The following is a 24,087-nucleotide window of genomic DNA, read 5'->3' as shown; positions in this document are numbered from 1 at the left end:
AAGGTTGGTAGAGAATTATGCACTGGATATAACTCAGCCAAAATATTCAGGTGCATGATCGATTATCTCAGAGAATATGTGGACTTAATAAAACTTGTTTAGATTCAGATCAAGAGAGTATAACATGGTCAGCATGTTTTAAGAATGCTATCAAAGGTTATAAGCCCCCTCAGCCGGCCTTCCCCAGTCTCTTTGTCTGCAGAGAGCATGCCTGAGATGGAGGATCGAGATGAGCTAGAAGCAACTGAGTCAGAACCAGCTGAATTAGATGGAGAGATTCAGAGTGATAAGGGAAGGGAACCTGAACAGGAATTTGGGGAGGATTCTCAAGAGTAACTAGAAGAAGGTGAATTAGTTAGTAAGCTCTGTAATTTAATTTAATTAAATACAATGCTCCAGCTCTCTGCAAGGCCTGTGAGAAACAAGAGTGTCAGAGAAGATGTGACCAGATTCTGATTATATCCCATCTTTGAGTAGCCTGATCTTGCCCTGTCTTTTTTGTTTTTTTTTATAGGAGTTATCCTAATGAATATGAATATAAGATACTTATTATGGTTTTGGCTTGCATTTCCCTAAAGATTAGTAATGCTGAGCAATTTTCCAATGCTTATGGGCTATTTGCACATATATCTTCTTTACAGAAATTTTCATTCAAATCCTTTAGCTATTTTTGAATCACATTATTTGTACTTTCTTGTTGAGTTTTTAGAATATCCTACATATTTTGGATCTAAATCCCTTATCTATTATTTGAAATTATCATCTCCCATTCTATGGGTTGCATTTTTACTCTGATAATATTCAGGGCATATAGCTGAAAGAATTGAAGGCAGAGTCTCAAATATTTGTTCATAGTTGTTCACAAAAATAGTATTTACAATAGCTAAGTGATGGAAGCAAACCAAATATCTACCTATGGCTAAGTGATAAAACATGCATACATGCAATTTTTTAATAGCCTTAAAACAGAAGAATTTTTGACAAGTGGTACAACATGTGTTAAACCACAACTCAAATAAAAGACCACGGACTCCAATTTTAAATCGAATTCAAGCAAGCTTGTATTTCCAGCCGGGACTGTCTCTCCCAAAATCCTTGGGTTAGAGAACAGTACCCCAGCTCTCTAGGAGCATAGTTTTATAGCACCAAAAGTTGTAAAAGGGAGCTGTCTTGAGAACAAGCATAATACAAATGCAGATAATAGATTAATGATCTAAATGTTCAACATTTCAAGTTAGGGAGTAAATTTAGAACCCAACACCAGAATTTATGAGGGGCTGCTAAGGTTTCAGAGAGGGCTGTTATCTGGTCAAGGAAAACTAGAATTTATGAGGCACCACTAAGTTTTCAGAGAGGTTTGTCAGGGAAAGCCAGGCATGGGTGAGTTCAAGGCATAGGCAGGCTTTCCAAGCAAGTTTAGAAATTGCAGTACTTTATAGTAAAACAGAAATTAACTTCTCATGACTTTATGACCCAAAGATGACTCCCAATCTTAAGATATAATTAGGCTGGGTTCATCACATGGAGGAAACTTGAGGACATTATACTAAATAAAATTAGCCAGTCACATGATAAAAAATATGGTCTGATTCCTAATTGTTAGGTTCCCTACAGTACTCAAATTCAGAGACAGAAAATTCGTTGCCAGGCTTGGGGAAAAATGGGAAAATGAGGAGTTATTGTTTGAGTTTCAGTTTTATAAGATGAAAAGAGTTTTGGAGATGGATGGTTTCACAACAATGTGAGTGTATTTAATTCCTCCGAAATGTACACTCAAATATGGTCAAGGTGGTCAATTTTATGTTTTGCTATAGAGTGTTACTGTAGACAAATTTAAAAATTGTAAAAAATTGAAATTATTCTGATGAACCCAGCCTAATTCCATCTTAAGATTGGGAGCCGTCTCGTCACAAAGTCATGAAAAGTTAATTTCTGTTTTACTATAAATTACTACAATTTCTAAACTTGTTTGGAATTCCTGCCCATGACTTGAACTCGCCCATGCCTAGCTTTCCCTGACCAGATAACAACCCTCTCTAAAACCTCAATAGTGCCTCATAAATTCTGATGTTGGGATCTAAATTTATTCCCTACCTGAAATGTTAAGCCATGTAGATCATTAATCTACTATATCTGCCTTTGTATTATGCTTGTCAAAATCCTGTTATCTGTAAGTTCTCAAGACACCTCCCTTTGCAACTTTTTGTTTTATAAAAATATGCTCCTAGAGAGTTAGGGTACTGTTCTCTAACCCAGGGTTTTTGGGAGAGACAGTCCTGGCCAGTTTCAGTGTACATAAATACAAGCTTGCTTTAATCTGATTTAAAATTGGAGTTGGTGGTCTTTTCTTTGTGTTGTGGTTTAACAATTCAATCGACTGTAATATTAATCCATAAAAGGAAAGTTCTCTCCATGTTAACTCTGCTATCTTTCCATTTGTAAGCTCTGTATTTATAGAGAAAAAGTTTTATTTTGGCTATTTATTTAATGTCTTTAAGCCATAGGTTTTTCTAAGAAACAAAACTGTACAAAAGTGAACAAGCAGATTTTTAATTGTTTTTACAGGGTCATTGTTTAGTTATAATTTTTGCTTATAAGTCAATGAAGATAATAAAACAAAGGTAGTAGGTCCTCTGTTTCTGCAGTTTCCATATATGTAGATTAAATCAATCATGGAGCTACAATATTAAATATATATATTCTTAACAAAATCAGGTGGTTTTTTCCTGTCATTATTCTGTAAACATGATAGCATAACAACAATTTACACAACATTTACAATGTATCAGGTATTATGAATAATCCAGAGATGATTTTAAGTATATAGGGAGATGTTTGCAGGTTATATTTTATTTTATTTAAGGGACTTGAACATTCACAGATTTGGTATCCACTGAGGATCCTAAAAACAATTCCCTACATATACCAAAGGAGAACTGTACATACATTCATATATAGAACTTTGTTTAAACTTCCAAGTTTTCTTAGAATCCATCTTAACTATAACACAATAATTAGTTTTTTTTTTTTTTTTTTTTGGGGGGGGGGCTGTTATTTTTGTTAGTGGGGATTGAACTCAACCACTGAGCCACATCCCCAGACCTATTTTGTATTTTATTTAGAGACAGAGTCTCACTGAGTTGCTTAGCACCTTGCTTTTGCTGAGATTGGCTTTGAACTCAACAATCCTCCTGCCTCAGCCTCCAGACTCCTGGGATTACACACATGTACCACCATGCCAGACATTTGGGTCTATTTTTTTTTTTTTTTTTACCTGAGATTTAAGAAGTAGAAATTCAGTAGTAGATATAGTTATAATAAGCAATTGTCTGCTACAAAACATATTGTGAATTTTTTGAGGTTTGTATTTTCCTTTAATACAATAGTTTACCCATTGGCCCACAAAGCTTTGATATGGAATACAAACACTACCAAAAACTTCCCTATCAAATATCTAAAGGAGAAAACATGGTTTATAAAACCTTTACGTTACACCGCAATACACTGTAAATGTCAAGCTTTTGGGAAAAGGCACCAGTGCACAGAAGTGCAGGCCTTAATGTGCTTTAGCAAGTACAGGGGAGACGTGAAGGGGCACCTTTGGGGCTGTAGAAGGCTGGATTCTGCAATCCACAGAGCTGCCTTGGGCCTGGACAGACCAACCACGCCCTCCAATCTTTACTACTGTCTGGCTCCCCGGGAATTCCTTTGACCCCGCCCTGCAAGAGCCCCGCAGTTGGTGGCCACGAGACCCAGGCGTTGCATTACAACCGCCATCACTGTGGCCAGGCCGGTTAACCACACAATGCTGTCTCTCCTGATAATCCTCTCAGGCCTGGCGTGGCCGACCTCTGGCGGCCAGAGTAAGTAAAGGGCTCAACTGGATCTGAGGGCAGCCTTTAGCAGAGACCTTTAGCAAGATGAGCTTCAGCCTCCTCGCTCCAGAAAGCTCAGACTGGTGAAGGATGCAGCAGAGCCAAACCTGTTTCAAGGCTCTGATCCTTGAAGGCCCCTGAGCCCTGGTGGTGAGAAGGCTCCCTGCAAACCCCGGGATACTTGTCCCTCATTTATGTGACCTGTATAAGAAGAGGTGCATCTCCTGTGGAGGTGCGGGAAAGAGAGAGTCTTCATGGGGTCCGGACCCTGGGATGGGGTCTTCCGTTCAGGGCTGAGGTCAACAGGCCCCAAAGTGTCTCTGGATAGCAAATCTCTTGCTCTCACAGGATCTTCTACCTGGGATCAGCAAGGTGTAGTTTTGGAGCTTGGAGTGTGTGCAAATGCTGGGGCTTGGGAGTTTAAAAGGTGATGAAGGGAAAGTAGACAAGTGAAGACTGAAGATTCTGCTCCCCACTGGGGAACGTTGACCTGTGCTTTTTCTTGCCGCAGGCTCTAAATCATCACTTCTGCAAATTACAGTGCCGGAGAAGTTTGACAAAAACACCAACCGTAAGGATGTTACAGAAACACACGTAATTAAGAAATCAATTTTATAAAATTTATCCGTGCTTTATTTTTACTGCACTATGGCCCATATCAATTTATGTACATTCCTTTGTGAAATTCTGTTTGTGTTCTAATTTACCATGCTAAGGAGTGTTTTAGTTTGAGAACAATGTTTGATTTTTTAAAAAATTTTTTTAGGTAATGTAGGAATTATATGTAATTATTTTAAAACAGAAACTGAAGAACAAAACAATACAAACAGTGCCCAAAATTTTTGGAATACAAAATGGAGTGTACCATTTACAGGACTCTTACAAAATATATACATTTAATGATGTATGGTCTTGCACATGAGATCATGCTAACATTGACCTTGTACCAATTTTAAACTGGAATACAAAATAAAATAAAAAAACAAAAGCCAGAAAACTTCATGGCTATATAGGTATCCATATGTATATATAAAACCTTCAGAAAAAGGACATTATATCATTTAAAAAGGATGTACATTGCAAAGTTAAATCTAGACAGCACAAACAATTGTGAATACAGTGAATATTTACTTTGATTTTAAAGATAGTAAATTTAAAGTATGTGAATATTTACACATGGACATACACATTTGTAATGATCATCTGAGTCTTTATATGGTTGTAATATCACATATTTTACAAAACTTTTGACATGTACATCGTTTCATAAGGCTTTGGTAGTTCATCTACATAGGATCAATGAGTACACAGGTAAATATTTTTAGGATATGTATTTCAAAATATCTTCACTTCTTTCCAAATCATATAGTTGCTCTTACACAAATGGCACACTACCTTAATTATCATCATTTCATCATAAGTCTCTGAAATTTGGTATTTTTCTGCTTTTGCTTTTTTTAATTATTTTGCCTGTTTCATTTTTTAATATGTAAATCTTGTACATTGTCTTGCCAAATTTTACAAACAGCTTCCTGGGATTTTGTAATAGATAATATTCAATCTACAAGTCAATTTTTGAGTGAAATGAAATTTCAATAATATCAAGTTAATTTATGAATGTGATTTTTTTTCTATGTATTTGTCTAATTTTATTGTTCTCTGTCATGTTTTGTATTTTCAATTATAAGTAGACTGCATATATGCTTTAAAATTTTTTTAGATGTTGATGAACCTTTATTTTATTCATTTATTTATATGTGGTGCTGAGAATCAAACCCAGCGCCTCACACATGCTAGGCAAGCGCTCTACCACTGAGCCACAATCCCAGCCCAAGTCTGCATATGTTTAAGGTTTACTCACACTATGTAAAATGGTATTTTTAAAGTTTATTTTATAATTGTTTCTCATTGTATAGAAATAAACCATATATTTGTGTATGTAACTGTATATATCAATACTGCAAATAAGAATTTTAAATAGTTAATAATAGTAATAGGTTTCTGTTTCTTTTGACTTTTTATGCATTACATACATATTATTTACAAAAGAGCTTCATTTTTTCCCTATCCTTAGGAGTTTTTTCCTTTTTTTCATTTTTATTTCATAAGTAATGATGAGAAGCTCCCACATGACATTAAATATGAGTTAATAAATAGTTCATCAATTTCATCCATGTTTTTTTCTTTCTTTATTTTGTGCTTAACAGGCACACAAGTGTATCTGCACAGGAAAAATAACTAGCAATGTTCTATAGCACAGCAGCAGAATTATGGTTGACAACAATTAATACTATATTTTAAAATAGGTAGTTCAGAGGATTTTGATTGAATTTAAATTTAGTTATGAATAATTCTGTCATAAACTTCAATTTTGAGGTGTGCAGTACATAATTCATGTGTATGAAAGAGTATATACATATAAAAAAATCTTAGCTTTTTACTTTTAAGGATCTAAAATTTCTAACGACTATTTTCTCTTTTAAATACTTTGCTGCAGGTGACCTATAGTATCACTATTGAGGAGAAAACATACATTCTCTCTCTCAAAAAACAGTAAGTGTCCATTTTTCTTTTCATACAGTTGTTTTTATAATCACCACCCTAAATTGAGCTTAAATAAAAGCATAAATACTTCATTTCTTTAACACATTGTATCTGCTTTGGAGTTAATGTTAGGCTTGAATTTCAAACATTAATTGTGATTTAATAATCTAGCCAAATTCTAATTTAATGATAGAAATATTAATGCATGTTTGATGAATGAGAATTATTCTATTTTACTCCTTAAAATGTAAGCAGAAGTGCAATAATCAAAGGCCTTTTTTATGTCTGTTTAATTTTTTTTACCTGTAGAGATCATTTTACATATTTATATTTTTTAAGCATCTTAATTCACATTACACTTGTCAAAATAAAAATTAAAATGGAGATCAGGCCTGAGAAGTTCCTCAACCAAAAAAAAGAAAAAGAAAGAAATCAGATAGACCATGAAAATAGCCGTAAGTTGTACACATAATTACAACTTAAAGTGGGTCTTTCTTTGTAAATACCAGTGTTGGCAAAATAAAACTTAAGCCCAGCGAATCTAAAGTGCTCAAGTAAGGCATAATTATATGATCAGGGACCTTCCCACAAGGGAACTAAAAGAAAATTTTATAACCATAGCCAATAACATATTTCCTTTGTTTTTACTTCCAAAGTTACAATGTAGATACTTGCGCTTCAACTCTTCTCTGATTTTATGCTTTCCATTCATGAATTGCTGTGAACTGAAGTTCACTCTTTTTTAAGTTCTTTCACATTTTGTTGCACCTCACAATAATGTTTTTATCATTTTGCTACAGTTTATCCTTTTTTCTCTTAAATTCTCTTTTCTCCTGTTAGAAAACCAATGGCATTAACTTTGTACATAACCTTCAATAATTTCCTATTCTAAATTCTATCTTTTAAACAACACATAGAAATGGACAGAAAAGTTTGTTTTTCTACAAACATCTACATTAATTTGAAACTGGTAGATTTTATTAATAATGTGCAATGTATATCTTGTTATTCTCAGCATGACATTCTTTAATAGATAACATTCCACATTATGTAGAATCATGGATAATATTATTTTTAGGGAGTGTCTCTCTGGAACCCTACAGTGAGCATCCTTATATATAAATTCTTATACACATTTTTTGCTTTATAGTTTTGACATCAAGAAATGGGATGCCAGATCAAGAAGTACCAATAAAATGACAATAATAAATAGCAACAATGACAAAAGTGGCTGACATTTATTAAGCACATACTGCTTGCCAAACAGATTAAATTAACAATTTCCATATACTTATTTAATTTTCACAATAATCTCTAAGGGCAGGCATTGTGTATTACTCACATGTTTTAATGCACTAATAGTTCTAGAAATATTTTTATATAATTATAATATTTTATATAATTATGACCAATTATTTTCTGAAAAGTCAGTACCAGTTTAATTGTCCAAAATAATGCATGATGTGCCAAAATATCTTTTCTCAAGGTAGCATATCGTGTCAGGGAGCACATCGTAAAGCAAGCCATTTACCTGATAGCTGAGAAGCAAATAAGAGAGAATGAGGAGGAGACCAAAGTTCCCATGTACCCAATGACCCAAAGCCTCCTACAATAACCACAACTCTTAAAAGTTCTACCACATTCCAATAGTGCTTATAGCCTGGCGACCTGTCATTTAACCCATGGGCCTTGGAGGACATTGCAAATGCAATCTATAGCCACCTACTTGAATGCTCTGTTATTGCTCTATTGAGAGTCTTAGTCATTTTCAATAAGGGATCTTGCATTTTCAATTTAGTGTTGGCCCCCAAAATTAACTAGCTCATTTGTGGCTATGTTACTTAATTTGTTCAAAGAGTGTTAGCTGACATAAACAGAGGGTTGAAAACAGCTTTGTGATTTTCTGCTTCCCATCAAGTTTGTCTACCATTGCCATGAAAATATACTTGAACTAACTTTCTGGAAGCAGTGTCACATGGATTGCAGCCAAAATACCCTATAAGTCTCATTCAAGGTCAGCCAAAATTCACTTGAATCCTACACCAAATCTGGTTGAAGTTAGTAAAAGTACTGAATCTACCCTCACATTACCCAGAAAGGGACAAATATTTGCTTATTTTTTTATTGTGCATATTGTAGTTTTCTGGTAGTTTGGTATGTAGCATTTTATGTAAGATCATTATTTAGGATTGATTCATATTGATGTATATATACAAAATGAGTTCATTTATATTCAGTGCATATGTAGACATCAAATCAATATGTCTTACCTATTATTTATCCACCAATATTTGTAGGGATGTCCATTAATTTTACTCAATTGATTAACAACAATACCAAGAAAAGTTGTCTGTGGATGTCATTGTTCTTGTTCTTGACTTCCTCCTCGGAGGCACCTGTGAAATTGTTACGTCATAAATGAGAAAACATTCATGTGTGGCATACACTGCAAATATTTTAGTTGAAGAAGTGCATACTGACTGCCACTAACAATTCAAAGCTATCTCTAATCTCTATATCCTCAACCAAATGCACAATTTTACTCTTTTATTATTGCCAATTAATACATAAAGGATTCCACTTCATAGTAAAACAGTTCAAGATATATTTCCCTACTTTTTTTCCACTACTTATTAAGAGCATGCCATATGTTTTCAAATATTTGTCCACCATTCTAATTGAACCCTTCCCCTAGATTTAGCTTTTTCTTTGTGGCTTTATTTTTATTCCCTTGGTTTTGAAATATTTATTTTTAATATATAATTTATTTTTCTTTTTAGTTTTTTTTTTTACAATCAGCTTGGGAGAAATTATATTTTCTGTGTATATTAACCCTTTGATTTGTTCTAGATGTTGCAGGTATGCTGCCCAGTCTATCGATTGCCTTCTTTTTAGGATTTACGGCTATAAAAATTTAATTTTCATTTCAACAGTTCTATTCATATTTTGTCTGATTGATTTTAGAATTTCCCACTTATGTTTCTTACATCTTGAATTTGTATCATAATGATCCTTCAGTGATACTAAAAGTGTTTATACACTTCAGATGAAAATATAGTGCTGGTTTTATTGATTATCACTATCTTCTTATTTTTCTTGATATTGCAACTTTTATGCAGACCCTGATATTGGTTAGTCAGAAAACTTGCAGATTATTTTCTTCAGTTGAAATAAATGCATAGAATGCTTTCTGAATTGGTGTGTTTCTGCAAATTTTCCTTTTGTTTTCAATGAACAATACCTCATGAATCATATTCATTCATATATTTTTTTGTTCTAAAAGTTCATCTTAAGTGAATTTTTCAGTACATGTTTTGTTGTTGTTGTTTATATTTGTGTGTGTATGCATATGTGTGAATTTTGAAGTATTTATGCTTTACCAATTCAGTTCTTGGCCACCAAAATTTCTTTGATATATTTATTAAATTAAAAATTTTCAGTGTGATATGTTTCAGTTTTAGAATGCCCATTTTATTTTTCTTGAAATGATCTCCTTTGAAATCAATTAACTTTCCTTCAAATTCTAATTTTACTCTTAAATCAGTGCTACTTCAATAGAAAGTAGCTTTAAATTTCTTATTTATTTTCCTTACATGGAATATTGTTTTTTTAGTGATCAATTATCCCTTTGCTATTTAAGCCAGACTCCTTTGTAGTTTCATGTAGGAGTAAAAAAATATACTTCTGAGGGCCTAAGGTGAATAAACTTGAAAACTGAAGTGTTATAATTATGTTAGATTTCTTTTAACATATAATTTTTCCCCTGAATACGACTTCTGTATCCTATTTCCACTACCTTCATTTGCATGCTTTACAGATACAAAAATGTGACTCTGCTTTCATGCCATTATTTATTATCCAGGATCTTGCACCTAAATTTAGATATTTTCCTTGAATCTATACATACATTCAGTTTCCTTGAATAAACTGATAAATAACATTTTTTTTCTGCATTGGGAAGATTACAGTTTTGGTTCTAAATTGAGAAGAAAAATTTGTCAGGAATGAGAGAAAATGAAATAGATATAAAGAGTGAAGTGGGACAGAAAGAAGTCTGTGAGTGCCCCAGCATCTATTCTAGTCTGGCCTTGAAATGTGTTTTGGTGCCTGTGATCCTGATAGCTTGCTGCTTAATCTTCATTTCATCCCATGGGAAAATAATACCTCTCACCACTTTTTGTCAAGTGCATCCACAAAAATTGTTTAGCTTGTGAAATTTGAGCAAAATACCAGTATCCCCTTGAACTAAGCTTTAGGACTAACATATGCTTACACAGCTTCTTTTGCCTTTTTGCTACAAAAAGGCATGTTTAAGGGTAAGGCATGCCTTCCCTAGATTCCAGAGTGAAGTTGAGACTCCAGGAGACTCATGAACACTCATTGTTCTTTTTAGGGCACTGAGGAATTGAAGGTTGTTTTAATCATAGTATAATTTCATGAAAACTATTTAATGAAAAAATAGATTAACCCATTTTTAAGTGTTAGCAATTATTATTATTATTATTATTATTATTATATCTCATCCCATGGTATCTATTGAAGGTGGATCTTAAATAAAAGTCTCTTGAAATCTGAAATTCCTATTATTGCATGTAAGTTTGCATTGAACAATTTATCATTCTGAATTCATCACAGCTCCATACTAGTCCTGGTTATAGTAGTTACTTTTGTTTTGTAATTTTTCTTATGTAGATAATACAATATTAAGACAGGTGAGTCTATTTTAGTTTAGATATTTGGACTTAAAACATTGATAGTAAATCTTGATTCATTTCACTGTTCTAGAAGTTATTATTAATGATATTAATACAATGAAATTTCAATGTTTGTTTGAAATAGGTCATATTTAGCCCCAAATTTCCCAGTGTTTTCATATAGCAAGTGGGGATCATTACAAGAAGAGTCTTTATTTGTTAAGGTAAGTTTTGATATTTTCTGTGTTTTAATTTGGTTAAGGTGCTAGTGTTGGCAAGAAAACGGATGCTTTATACTCTATAATGTTGTTGGGGAAACAGATAACAAACACCTCCCCCCCCAGGCAAATATGGCAAATTTCTTGGAAATCATATTGACTAAAACAGATACTTTTACTTTACTGGAAATCACAAATCATTTATCAATCAATAAATAAATAAAACAAGAAGAAGAAGAAAAAAAAGGAGAGATCTAGGTATATAAGAAGTTCTTTTTAGAGAGAAAAAACAGAATGGTGAGTGTGAGGATGCAAAAATACGCACAGAATCTTAAGTAGGTTCACATGTGAATCATTGGAACGTGAATGGTTTCCAAAAGGCTTTCGGGAGCTAGAAGGTTTTGGAAATATGTGAGAAAATAAGTGTGTAAGATATTTATTTTGGTTGAACAGATTGGTAAGAGGCAAATGAGAGTGATGGGTCAGATTATTTTGCTATATCAGAACTGAGAGATAATGTGATTAAAAATATAGTAACTATAGTCTGTTTGGTTCACCCTACCTTATGCAATTAGTAAGCAGAACAAAATGAAAGAGATATGTTACAATAGGCTGATTGGGATTCAATTTGGCTTTCGGACTGGGGATACTATCTGGACTACAGCATAGGGGTTGGAAAGAAGCAGAACTCGAGTTCTGAGTTCAGAGACACTGAAGCAGTTGAAACTTGCATGGCACATTGTCAGAGATGTGGGGGTGTACTGTCTGCAGCCCACTTTGCTAGGGTAGTGGAATGGGTTGCCAAGAGACCAAAGAAAGCACCCAGAGAGGGCATGCAAGATGTATATTTTATTAAAAACTGCTTACAGGTAAGGTCCAGTGATGACAGGTTGAACTGATGGCACTTGCATCTGTTTTGTTGATAAAGACAGAATTTTACTTTTGTTGACATCTGAATATTCCACCATTTATACAAATTGCATTTTTCTTTTCCATTTTTCTTTTGTAAGGGAAGTTAGGCTGATTCCATATCATAGCTATTATCAATATTATTGCAATAAAATGGGCATATGGGGCCTTTTTGTAATATTGACTCCATTTCTTGGGCTATATACCCAGAGTTGGGAATCACTGGGTCTTAGAGTATACCTACTTATAGTTTTTTTGAAGAGGTTTTCCTTTTTGTTAATTGTTTTATGTCCTTGGGCGGTGCTTCCTTGCTTGACTGTGAATTTGGCTACACCTATGTGCTGAATTGTTGTGAGTAAAATAGGGATATAAATATCAGACACTATTGGGATATATTGGTATCAGCTGAGGTCTGGTGGAATCATCTTGCTAAGTCCCCAGGCATTCATCTAAGATAAGAAAAGATTTTACTAAGAGAAAATATTAAAAGTCTAGAGGGAGGTCCACCTTATCACCCTCAACCCTCTAACCCAAAGTCAAAACCTAGCAGTAAGAAGGTTAATTTGAGTTACCATTAAATTAATTGCCTTCTGTACAAAATGCAATACTGTATATAGAGAGGTTACACATAATATAGAATGGAAACCATTCAGATAAAGACAGAAATTAATGAGACAGAAACATAGAAAAGAATAGGAAAAAAATCTACAAGACCAACCTTGAATCCCTTGAAAGGATTAGTGAGAATAATCCCAAGTAAGAACTCTCTAGAACAAAAATAAAAATATCTACAAATATTAAGGATGGAGAATCATTATTACTAGTCATACATAAACCAAAATATTTTACAATTCTATAATGGTTTGATGCCAAAAATTCTATCATTTGTTTGATAAAGACAATTTATCAAAATTTAGACAGGAAAAAGTAAACAATCTCAGTTGACATTTATTTAAAATTTGAATTTTTAAACACCTACTTTCCCAGATTTAGTTAATCTCACTTTAGTGTATTCCCCATGTTCTGAGGAAGAGAGGATATTACCTATTGAGAGGTGACTTGGCTGTTGCAGCTATGGTATTAAAAATAATGCTTTCAAGAATATTCATGTGCAAATAGTTGTGTGGATGTAACATTTTATTTCTCTGGGATATGTGGGTAAGGGTGTGATTACCAGATCCTGTCGTAAATAAATGTATGTTTTGGTGATTTTTTTAAGAAAATACCAAATTATTTTCCAGAGTGTCTATAGAATTTTAATATGCTCACCACCAAAGTATGAGGGATAGAGCTCTTCATAATTATCAACATTTGGCATTTTAATTATGCACACACATAGACAAAATATTAGCTTCTCTCATTTAGCAGTATCTCGTGTGGTTTTGATTTGTGTTTCTTAATGGCTAGTGAGTGATGGATATATTCTCATGTGCACGTCACTTTTTGAGATAGGTCTATTTATGTTTTTCTTTCATTAACTGGATTGCCTTTTAAAACTATTATGCTATTATATGCATATATTTTAAATCCACATTTTGTCAGATGCTTTTTTCGGAAGTATTTTCTCTCAGCCTGTGAGGTACTGATTAGAAAGTAAGACTATTTCATGTTAAGGAAGTCAGTTCCTGAGACAACATGGTGGAAATTTGGGCCTACTTTTTCTTCTGTTAGGTGCAGGGTCTCTATTCTAGTGCTTAAGTCTTTGATCCACTTTAAGTTGACTTTTGTGCAGGGTGAGAGATAAGGTTTAATTTCATTTTTTTAACATATGGATATTTAGTTTTCCCAGCACCATTTGTTGAAGAGGCTATCTTTTCTCCAATGTATGTTTTTCGCACCTTTGTCTAGTATAAGATAACTGTATTTATATGGGTTTGTCTCTGTGTCTTCTGTTCTGTACCATTGGTTAACGTATTTGTTTTGGTGCCAAAACCATGCCAATTTTTGTTACTATTGCTCTGTAGTATAGTTTAAGGTCTGGTACTGTGATGCCTTCTGTTTCATTCTTCTTGATAAGGATTGCTTTGGCTATTCCTGGCCTCTTATTTTCCAAATGAATTTTATGATTTTTTTTTCCTAGTTCTATGAAAAACGTCATTGGAATTTTAATAGGAATTGCATTAAATCTATATAATACTTTCGGTAGTATGGCCATTTTGACAATGTTAATTTGGCCTATCCAAGAGCATGGTAGATCTTTCCACCTTCTAAGGTCTCCCTCAGTTTCTTTCTTTAGTATTCTGTAGTTTTCATTGTAGAGTTCTTATACTTCTTTCATTAGATTGATTCTCAAGTATTTTATTATTTTTAGGCTATTGTAAATGAGGTAGTTCTCCCAAATTCTCTTGCAGTGGATTTATCACTGATGTATAGAAATGCATTTGATTTATGTGTATTGATTTTATATCCTGCTACTTTTTTTTAATCTTCTCACTATAGAATCATGTTATTGGCAAATAGTTGGCCTGGGGTTTAGCATAGATTTGCTTTTACAATGTTGAGGTATGGTAAAACCTACTATTCCTAGGTTTTCTAATGTTTTGATCATGAAGGTGTGCTGTATTTTGTCAAATGCTTTTTCTGCATTTATTAAGATGATGATATGTTTCTTGTCTATTGATGTGATGAATTACACTTATTGATTTCCCCATGTTGAGCCAACCTTGCATCCCTGGGATAAACCATATTTGATTTTGGTGCACTATCTTCTTATTGTATGTGATTTGCTGATATTTTATTGATAAATTTTGCATTTATGTACATCAGGGATATAGGTCTGAAGTTTTCTTTCATTTATGGTCTTTGTCTCATTTTGGTATCAGGGTGATACTAGCCACATAGAATGAGTTTGGAAGGGTTCCCTCGTTTTGTATTTCATGGAATAATTTGAGGAGTATTGGTGTTAATTCTTCTTTGAAGATCTTGTAGAATTTGGCTGAGAATTCATCTGGTCTTATGGTTTTCTTGGTTGGTGGGCTTTTGATGGCATCTTCAGTTTCATTGCTTGAAATTGAGCTGTTTAAATTGTGTATGTCCTCCTGACTCATTTTGGGTATATCATGTTTCTAGAAATTTGTTGATGCCTTTGATATTTTGTATCTTATTTTAGTATAAATTTCAAAATAATTTCTAATTATCTTCTGTATTTTAGTAGTGTACATTGTGATATTTCCTTTTTCATCATCAATTTTAGTAGTTTGAGTTTTCTGTCTTCATTAGTGTAGCTAAGGGTTTATCAATTTTATTTGATTTTTCAGAATCAACTTTTTATTTTGTCAATTTTTGATCTTCACTTGTTTCTTTTGTTCAATTTCATTGATGTCAGCTCTAATTTTAATTATTTCCTGTCTTCTATTGCTTTTGGTATTGATTTGTTCTTCTTTTTCAAGATCTTTGAGATGTAATGTTAGGTCATTTATTTGTTGACTTTTTATTATTTTAATGAATGAACTCAAATGCAATGAACTTTCTTCTTAGTACTGCTTTCATAGTGTCCCAGAGATTTTGATATGTTGTGTCATTGTTCTTATTTATTTTTTTATTTCCTCCCTGATTTCTTCTGCTATCCATTCATCATTCAATAGCATGTTATGTAGTCTTCAGGTTTTGGAGTAGCTTCTTTTTCATTTTATTGTTGATTTCTAGTTTCATTCCATTATGATCTAACAGCATGCAGAATAGTATTTCTATTTTTTTTTTGTATTTACTAAATGTTGCTTTGTAGCATAACACATGGTATATTTTACAGAAGGATTCATTGCTTTTGAGAAGAGAGGGTATCCATTCAATGATGAATAAAATACTTTATATATGTCTGTTAAGTCTAAATTATTGATTTTATCATTTAGTTCTACAGTTTCTTTGTTTAGTTTTTGTTTGGAAGATCTAGCCAGTGGTGAGAGAGGTGTGTTAAAGTCACCCATATTATTGTGTTGTGGTCTAATTGGTTTTTGAAATTAAGAAGAGTTTGTTTGATATACTTGAACGGTCCATTGTTTGGGGCATATATATTTATAGTTGTTATGTCTTGAAGATGTATGATTACCTTAAGCAGTATGAAATTTCCTTTATCCCTTCTGACTAACTTTGGCTTGAAGTCCACTTTGTCTAATTTGAGGATGGAAACCCCTGCTTGTTTACACAGCGCATGCAAGTGGTATGTTTTTTCCCAACCTTTTACCTTCAGTCCGTGGATGTCATTGCCTAGGAGGTGAGTCTTTTAAAGACAGAATATTGTCAATCTGCCAGTTTATTTCTTTTGATTAATGAGTTTAGGCTGTTAATGTTCAGTATTATTATTGAGCTACAATTTATATAAATTACCATTCATTTTGGTTTATTTCTGGTTTTTAACTTAGTTTCTCCCTTGTTTGACTTTTTCTTTAGTGAAGTTCTTCCCTTTTCTGTTTTTCATTTTCTCCTCATGGAATAGTTTGCTGAGATTATTCTGTATTGCAGGCTTTCTAGTTGTGAATTATTTTAACTTTTTTTTTAATCAAGGAAGATTTTCATTTCACCTTCAAATCTATATCTTAGTTTTTCTGGATACAAAATTCTTGGTTGGCATTCATTCCTGGAGCTCTTGGCATTGAGGGTCTGGGTTGAGAAACCAGCTAAAATCTGAATTGCTTTTATCCTATATGTAATTTGATTTTTTCTCTCACAGCCTTTAAGATTCTATCCTTATTCTGTATGTTAGTCATTCTTACTATAATGCATCTTGGTGTGGGTCTGCTGTAATTTTTTTTTTTTTATATTTGAGGTCCTATATGCCTCTTGTAGTTGATTTTCCATTTCATTCTTTAGATTTGGGAAATTTTATGCTATTATGTCATTGGAAAAGATTATTTATTCCCTTGGTTTGTATCTTTATGCCTTCATGTATTCTGATAAATCTTAAATTTGGTCTTTTCATGTTATCCCATATTTCTTGGAAGTTCTGTTCATGGTTTCTTACCATCTTCTCTGTACGATCAACTTTATTTTCAAGAGTATACATTTTGTCTTTATTGCTTGAGGTTCTGTCTTCAAGTGGTCTAGTCTGTTGATGATAAGTTCCATTGAATTTTTAATTTGGTTTATTTTCTCCTTCATTTTGTGGATTTCTGTTTGATTTCTTTTTATGATCTATGCCTGACTATTGAAGTGATCTTTCACTTTCTATATTTTCTCTATGATACCATCAGTCTAACTATGTACCTTCTAAAGTCCTTCTCTGACATTTCTTCTACTGCATTATCTATGGATTCTATTGTTGGGACATCTTGGTTTGTTAGAGGTGCTTTATTCCCTTGTTTTTTTTTTCATTTTCTTTATATGTCTTCCCATCTAGCAGTATGGATCAGAGGCAGCACAGTTTCTACCCTGTAGTCTAATAGTGTCCCCGAGGCTTCTAACACCTCACCATTAGGGAGGAGACCAATATAACAGCACCAACTGCAAACAATATACAACCTTCAACCAATTCTCCTATTAAGGTGTTTACAGTTTTGTCACAATAAACAGAAATGATGTGTTCAATTTTTGTCCTCAATATAACAGTAAGTTTGCTAAAAGGGTTTACTGTTTCAAATGATGGACAAAGAGGGAACAGAAGTTGCAATGGATATGACATTTATGAAGGAGAAGAAGAGAAGATAGAGGTAAAAATTTATAGTAAGAGCATAGGAGGAATTAATAGAGGTTAGCTGTTAGGATGAGAAAAGTGAGAGAGAATCCAGGGAGACAGATAAGTGAGAGAACAAGTGTATACAGATTTAGAAACAAAGGTAAAAATATAAGGATACACAACAAAGTATAATATTCAATTCAAACATCTCATTCATCAACAAATTGATGCATAAAAATATTTGTATTCAAAGACAGTAGAGATGTGAGACAGGGGTGGGGAGAGAGAGAAAAAAGAGAGAATAGAGAGAAATTCTCAATGGAAAATTGAACAATTGCTTTTGTTGGCTTTCAAAAATTTTCTCAGCTGCCAATAGGTGGGGAATCTGAAGTTTTATGGTAGCTTCAGTCTGGTGGGTGCCAGACCTCTTCTAGTCTTCCTACCCACTGTAGATGCCCCCTTATGTCATCCCTGCCCACTTCAGGATTCACTAAATGTCTCCACTAAGTTGGAGAGAACCCGTTTTCCCCCCCAGTTTCTCCAACCTGTGCTTCCCCCCATACTTAGGGAACTGCCTCCAGTCTCTGGCTTTCCACAGGCTTTCTAGGCCTAGACTGGCCCACACAGACCCAGGTGCAATTTGATGGATTTGAACCTCAGATTCCCCAGGGTCTGCCCTGGTGGAGATGGTGGCAGTGGCAGCAGCAAACCTGCAGGCCCCTTGGCTCTGGACTCCCAGGCCCTCACTGGTGTCCCAAAATGGTGATGGCCATGTATAACCAAACCTGCAGTATTTCCTCTGCTTGAATTCTGAGTCATGGAGCTATAAGAAATGCAAACTTGTGGGCTGGGGATATAGTTCATTTCTTTTTTGAACCTTCTTCCATTGCCATACATGTGAGCTTTGGGGGGACACCACATCTAAACCATGACAATCACATATTCTTTACCCATTTGTATGTTGATAGGCACCTGGAATGATTTGATAACTGGATACTATACTGTGAATTGTATTACTATAAACATTGATATGTTTGTATCACTCTGTATGTTGATTTTAGTTCTTGTGGATAAGGAGTGGAATTAAGAAGTAGTGGAATACCTGGGCCATATGGAGGGTCCATTCCTAGTTTTTGAGGAGCTCCATACTGTTTCCAAGTGGTTATACTAATTTGCTTCCCTACTAACGATATATAAGTGTATCTTTGCCCAAATCCTCATCAGAATTTATTATTTGTATCTTTAATCACTGTCATTCTAACTGGTGTGAGATGAAATCTCAGTGCAGTTTTCATTTACATTTCCCTGATTGACAGATATGTTGAATATATTTTCTTATATTCATTTGTAATTTGTATTTCTTCTTTTGAGAAGTGTTTATTGAGTTCACTTTCCCATTTGTTCATTGGATTTTTTGTTGTTAAATTTTGGGGTTCCTTATATATTCTAGATATTAATCCCCTGTCAAAGGCGTAGCTGGCAGAGATTTTCTCCCATTCTCTAGGCTCTCTCTTCACACTCTTGTTTTCTATGTTGTGTAGAAGCTTTTCAATTTGATGTTTTCTCACTTATTAATTCTTGGTTTGATTTCTTGAACTTTAGGAGGTCTTCTTAAAGAAGTCAGTGCTTGTGCAAATATGTTGGAGTGTTGACCCTATATTTTCTTCTCACAGTTGAAAATTTTCTGGTCTAATTCCTAGTTCTTTGTTCACTTTGAATTTACTTTTGTCCAGGGTGAGAGATAATGATCTAGTTTCATTCTCTTAGATATAGACATTCAGTTTTCCCAGCACCATTTGTTTAAAAGCTTGTCTTTTCTCTAACATATACTTTTCTCACCTTTGTTAAGTCTCAGATTACTGTATCTATGTGGATTTGCCCTGTGACTTTTATTCTATTTACTGGTCTTTAGGTCTGTTTTAATGGCAATACCATGCTTTCTTGTTACTGTAGATTAGTAGTATAATTGGAGATCAAGTATTATGATGCCTCCTGCATCAGTCTTTTTGTTCAGTATTCTTTTAGCTATTCTAGGTATTTTTGTTCTTCCTTATAAATTTTTCATTATGTTTCTCCATCAGTGAAGAATATCACAGTCATTGTGATGGGAATTGCATTGGATCTGTTTAAGATTTTTGGTAATATGGCCATTTTGACAATATTAATTCTGCCTGTTCAAAGTATGGTTGGTCTATTGATCTTCTAAGATCTTCAGTTTCTTTCTTGAGTGTTCTACAGTTTTTTATTGTAGAGGTTTTCATCTCCATGTTAGATATACCCCTAATATTTTTTAAGGCTATTGTGAATGGGATAGTTTCCCTGATTTATTTCTCAACTGATTGGAGTATAAGAAAGCTGTTATGTATGTAGGTTCCATATCCTGCTACATTGCTAAATTTGTTTATCAGCTCTAGAAGTCTTCGGGTGGAGTTTTCTAGTATTCTACATATAGGATTCAGTCATCAACAAACAGAGGTAATTTGACTTACTTTTCTATTTGTATCCCTTTAATTTTTTCTCTTTTCTGTTTCTTCTGGCTAGAGATTAAAGAATTATATCAAATAGGAGTGATGAGAATGGACATGCTTCTTCCTGATTTGGGGGGAAATGCTTTCACTTTTTTTCCACTCAGTATGATGCTGGGTTGGGTTTCTCATATATACTCTTTATGATGTTGATGTGAGTTTTTTCTAAGTCTAGTTTCTCCTGCATTTTGACAAAAATAGGTGCTGGAATTTATGAAATACTTTTCTGAATCTATTGAGATGATCATGTGATTCTTGATCATGGTATATTATCTTCTTACTGTGTTCTTGAATATGGTTTCTTAATATTTTATTAAGGATTTTTGAGTATATTTTCATTTGAAATATTAATCTATAGTTTTCTTTCCTTGATGTGTCTTTGTCTGGTTTAGGTATCAGGGTGATACTGGTTTCATAGAATGAATTTGGAATTTTTATTTCATGGAATAATTTGAAGAAGATTGGTATTATTTCTTCTCTAAGGATCTGGTAGAACTCAGTTGAGAATCTCTGTGGTCCTGGGATTTTCTCTGTTGGATGACTTTCTCTGTTGATTGCTGCTTTAATCACATTGCTTGATATTGTTTTGTGTATATTTTCTATAGTCTCTTGGTTTAATTTAGGTAAGTCATATGTATCTGGAAATTTGTCAATATGTTCTCATTTTTACATTTCTAGTTGTTTGGAGTATTAATTTTCAAAATAGTTTCAAATGAACCTTCTGATTTTAGACATGTCTGTAGTGACAGATTTTTCATCCCTAATTTGTTGAATTGGATCTTCTGCTTATGATTTTGTTAATTTGGCTAAAGTTTATCAATCCTGTTTAGCTTTTCTTTGTTGTATTGATAATTTTTATTGTTTTTTTTAAATCTCAATTTCATCTGTGAAATTACTTCCTGTCTTCTATTAATATTGGGATAGTTTGTTCTTTTCTTTTTAGGACCTAGAGGTATAGCATTAGATTATTATTATTATTATTTTGTATTTTCTAACACTTGCTTTGTATTCAAAATGTGGTGTCTTTACAAAGAAAGTGAGTTTGCTTGACAATGGCTGAAAATAGTTTATAGATGTCTGTTAGGTTCATTTTATTAGTAGCATTTTTTTTTTAGTTCTGAAGGGTCTTTACTCAGTTTCAGTTTGGATGACCTATATGTTGAGAGAAGTTTATTGAAATCAACCAATATTATTTTATTGGGATCTATTTGAATCTTTCTGTTGACTAGTGTTTGTTTTATATATGTAGGTACACCATTGTTTTGAGACATAAATATTTACAATCATATATTTTGTTGGATGGTTCTCTTAACCACTATGAAGTTACCTTCCTTGTTTCTTTTACTTAATTTTAATTTGAAGGCTACTTTGTCAGATATGAGAGTAGCTATTTCTGTTTACTTTTGGTCTTTCCTCTCAGTCTGTGGATATCTTTTCCTATAAGAGGAATCTCTTAAAACAACTATGGTTGGGTCTTGTTATATTGAATTAAAACAATCTATGCCTTTTGATTGGAGCACCTAGACCATTTAACTTCAGTATTATTTTACAGTGATGATTTTTATTTCCTGCCATTTTGATTTATTTCTAATATTAAATACAGATTTGATTCTTCTTTGATTGACTCTTCTTCCAGTGCAATTCATCCCTTTGCTTGTTCTCATTTTTATTTTACCTTTCTTCTGGGTGAAATATTTCACTGAGTATGTTTGCTAGTGTTTAGTAGTGTTGGCTTAGTGGTTATGAATTGTTATAATTTATATGAATCATAGTAGGTTTTCCTTTCGTCTTCAGTTTGAAAAGATAGTTTTCCCAGACACAACAATCTTGGTTGGCACCCACTAATTTTAAAGTTTGGTATATATTATTCCAGGTCCTCCTGCTTTTTCATTTATTTCAAGAGAATTTGTAATTGCTCATTGGTGCCATTTTATTATAACTGCCTTCTAATCATTTTAAAAGTAGTTCTCATGTGTTATACATCTTAATGTTGGCATCAGTTTATTTCCTTTTCTGATTCTTATTGTGATTTTCTTTATTATTGGTACAATGAGTGATTTTGATTATACCCTTAACATTTACTGAAGAGTACTCCTGATCTTATTTAAACATTCTCTTTTAGAAGGCAGACTTCTAGTTTAATTTTATGTATAGTGTGGCCTGATATTCCAAGGGCAATGTAGCTTTCTTAGGACTTGCCTGTGCTGAATCTCCTGATTCATCTGAAGTGATTAAACTATAAATTTATATGGTACTTTCCTGGGCCAAATGGTATTGATATGGGAGCATGGGTGATGAATACCTGTGGGATGAATAGCAATTCCTCTGGTTATCAGAAGAATGGGTGTCATTGTACTTCTTTCTATCTCTTCTTATGTCCCTTAGTAAGGAATTCTCCTGTCTGGTTGAACTTTTACTGTATGGTTATTAGAAAATATCTTACAGGGATCCTATCCTTTCTCTTGGAGCATGTTCAGGAATTGGTAAATTTGTAATGCTTTCTATTTCTGGGAAGTGATTTGGGATCTGCTTTCTCTTCTACTCTTTGTGAAGGGAGTTACAGGGGTCTGCTACTATTGCTTAACATGAAGTAGGGTATTATATTCCTGTGTGCAGACAGTCATTTCTAGTGATGTGGGTGGGTCCAGCACTTTGCTGTCATTGTGTGCTAAATAAAAATGGATTAGCTCACCTACGCTCTATTGACTACCACAGAGAATAGATCTAGCTTGCCACTCTCCATGAGTAGAGGTAAGGGTATTGTGTAAATTAAAACAAACAAACAAACAGAAGTGGCCAGTGACGCCTGGGAGCTAATAATATATAAACAGACTCATAAGAGACCAATGTGATGACCTGAAATTTTCACAGTATTGACTACTATAGGAACAGAACTGACTCTAGAGATCACTAGAATTTAAAGGAAGGGAAAAAGGAATTCACTAAAGGAATGTTAGGGGAGAGCTGGGAAAAGAATAAGACTATGAAAGTCAATGGTAGGGAGAGCTTGAAGTAATGATCATCAGTGATTTCTCAAGCAAGATATTAAGAAGAAATCAAAGTGAGGGAATGTCATTTACTATGCTTTTAGGTAGCCCAGAAAAATTAATGGAATGTTTGCAGTTGATATTAGCTGTATTCTGTTAATTATAAGTTATAAAGGATAAGAAAGTTGTTCACAAAATAATTAGAATTATAGCAAGAAATGTTTGAAGTAGGTTGATGATCCTGATGGTTTATAGGCAGAAGACAGTTTAAAGGATCAATTTGCACACCAAGAGTAAGGACACAGAATATCAGATGACTGGTATTATGATGATAGCTAAATCTGAGTGCTTGATGATATCTAGGGAGTAAGAATAAAACTGAGGACTTCATTTAGAAATCAATTATGAATATGTCTTCTTTCTTAGGGTGATTGCTTTTATCAAGGAAATGTTGAAGATATTCCACAATCTGCTGTGACACTAGACATCTGCTCAGGACTCAGGTAATGGCATAATCTGACAGTGGACATTGATTGAGGTCTTTTGTCAACTATTGATTTTTAGAATAGAGTGAGACAAAAGAATATAGTTTTTGATTGTGTTTCTTTTCATATACTTTGTTTCCTCCTCTTGTGCCTATCCTTTCTCATATTTGTCTTCTTTGTTTTGACATCCTAAGAAAAAGCCCCTTACTAGCATGAAGAATTTTTATGTTTCTCTGCCATAT

General features: G+C 33.5%; 1 protein-coding gene across 1 annotated transcript in view; it reads left to right on the top strand.

Moving 5' to 3' along the window:
- Positions 1-207: 207 nt before the first annotated feature.
- Positions 208-24,087, top strand: part of LOC114095859 (A disintegrin and metallopeptidase domain 3-like) — a 59,355-nt gene continuing 35,475 nt past the window's right edge. The window contains exons 1-4 of the mRNA XM_027939278.2: positions 208-332; positions 515-582; positions 4,387-4,469; positions 23,787-23,863. Of these exons, the coding sequence (XP_027795079.2) occupies positions 208-332; positions 515-582; positions 4,387-4,469; positions 23,787-23,863 (353 nt within the window). The remainder of the gene's footprint in view (positions 333-514; positions 583-4,386; positions 4,470-23,786; positions 23,864-24,087) is intronic.

The sequence above is a fragment of the Marmota flaviventris genome, chromosome 3 (genome assembly GCF_047511675.1).
Source record: "Marmota flaviventris isolate mMarFla1 chromosome 3, mMarFla1.hap1, whole genome shotgun sequence".
Lineage (NCBI taxonomy): Eukaryota > Metazoa > Chordata > Mammalia > Rodentia > Sciuridae > Marmota > Marmota flaviventris.
Note: the sequence above shows the minus strand (reverse complement) of the source record. Positions and strands in the feature narration are given on the sequence as shown.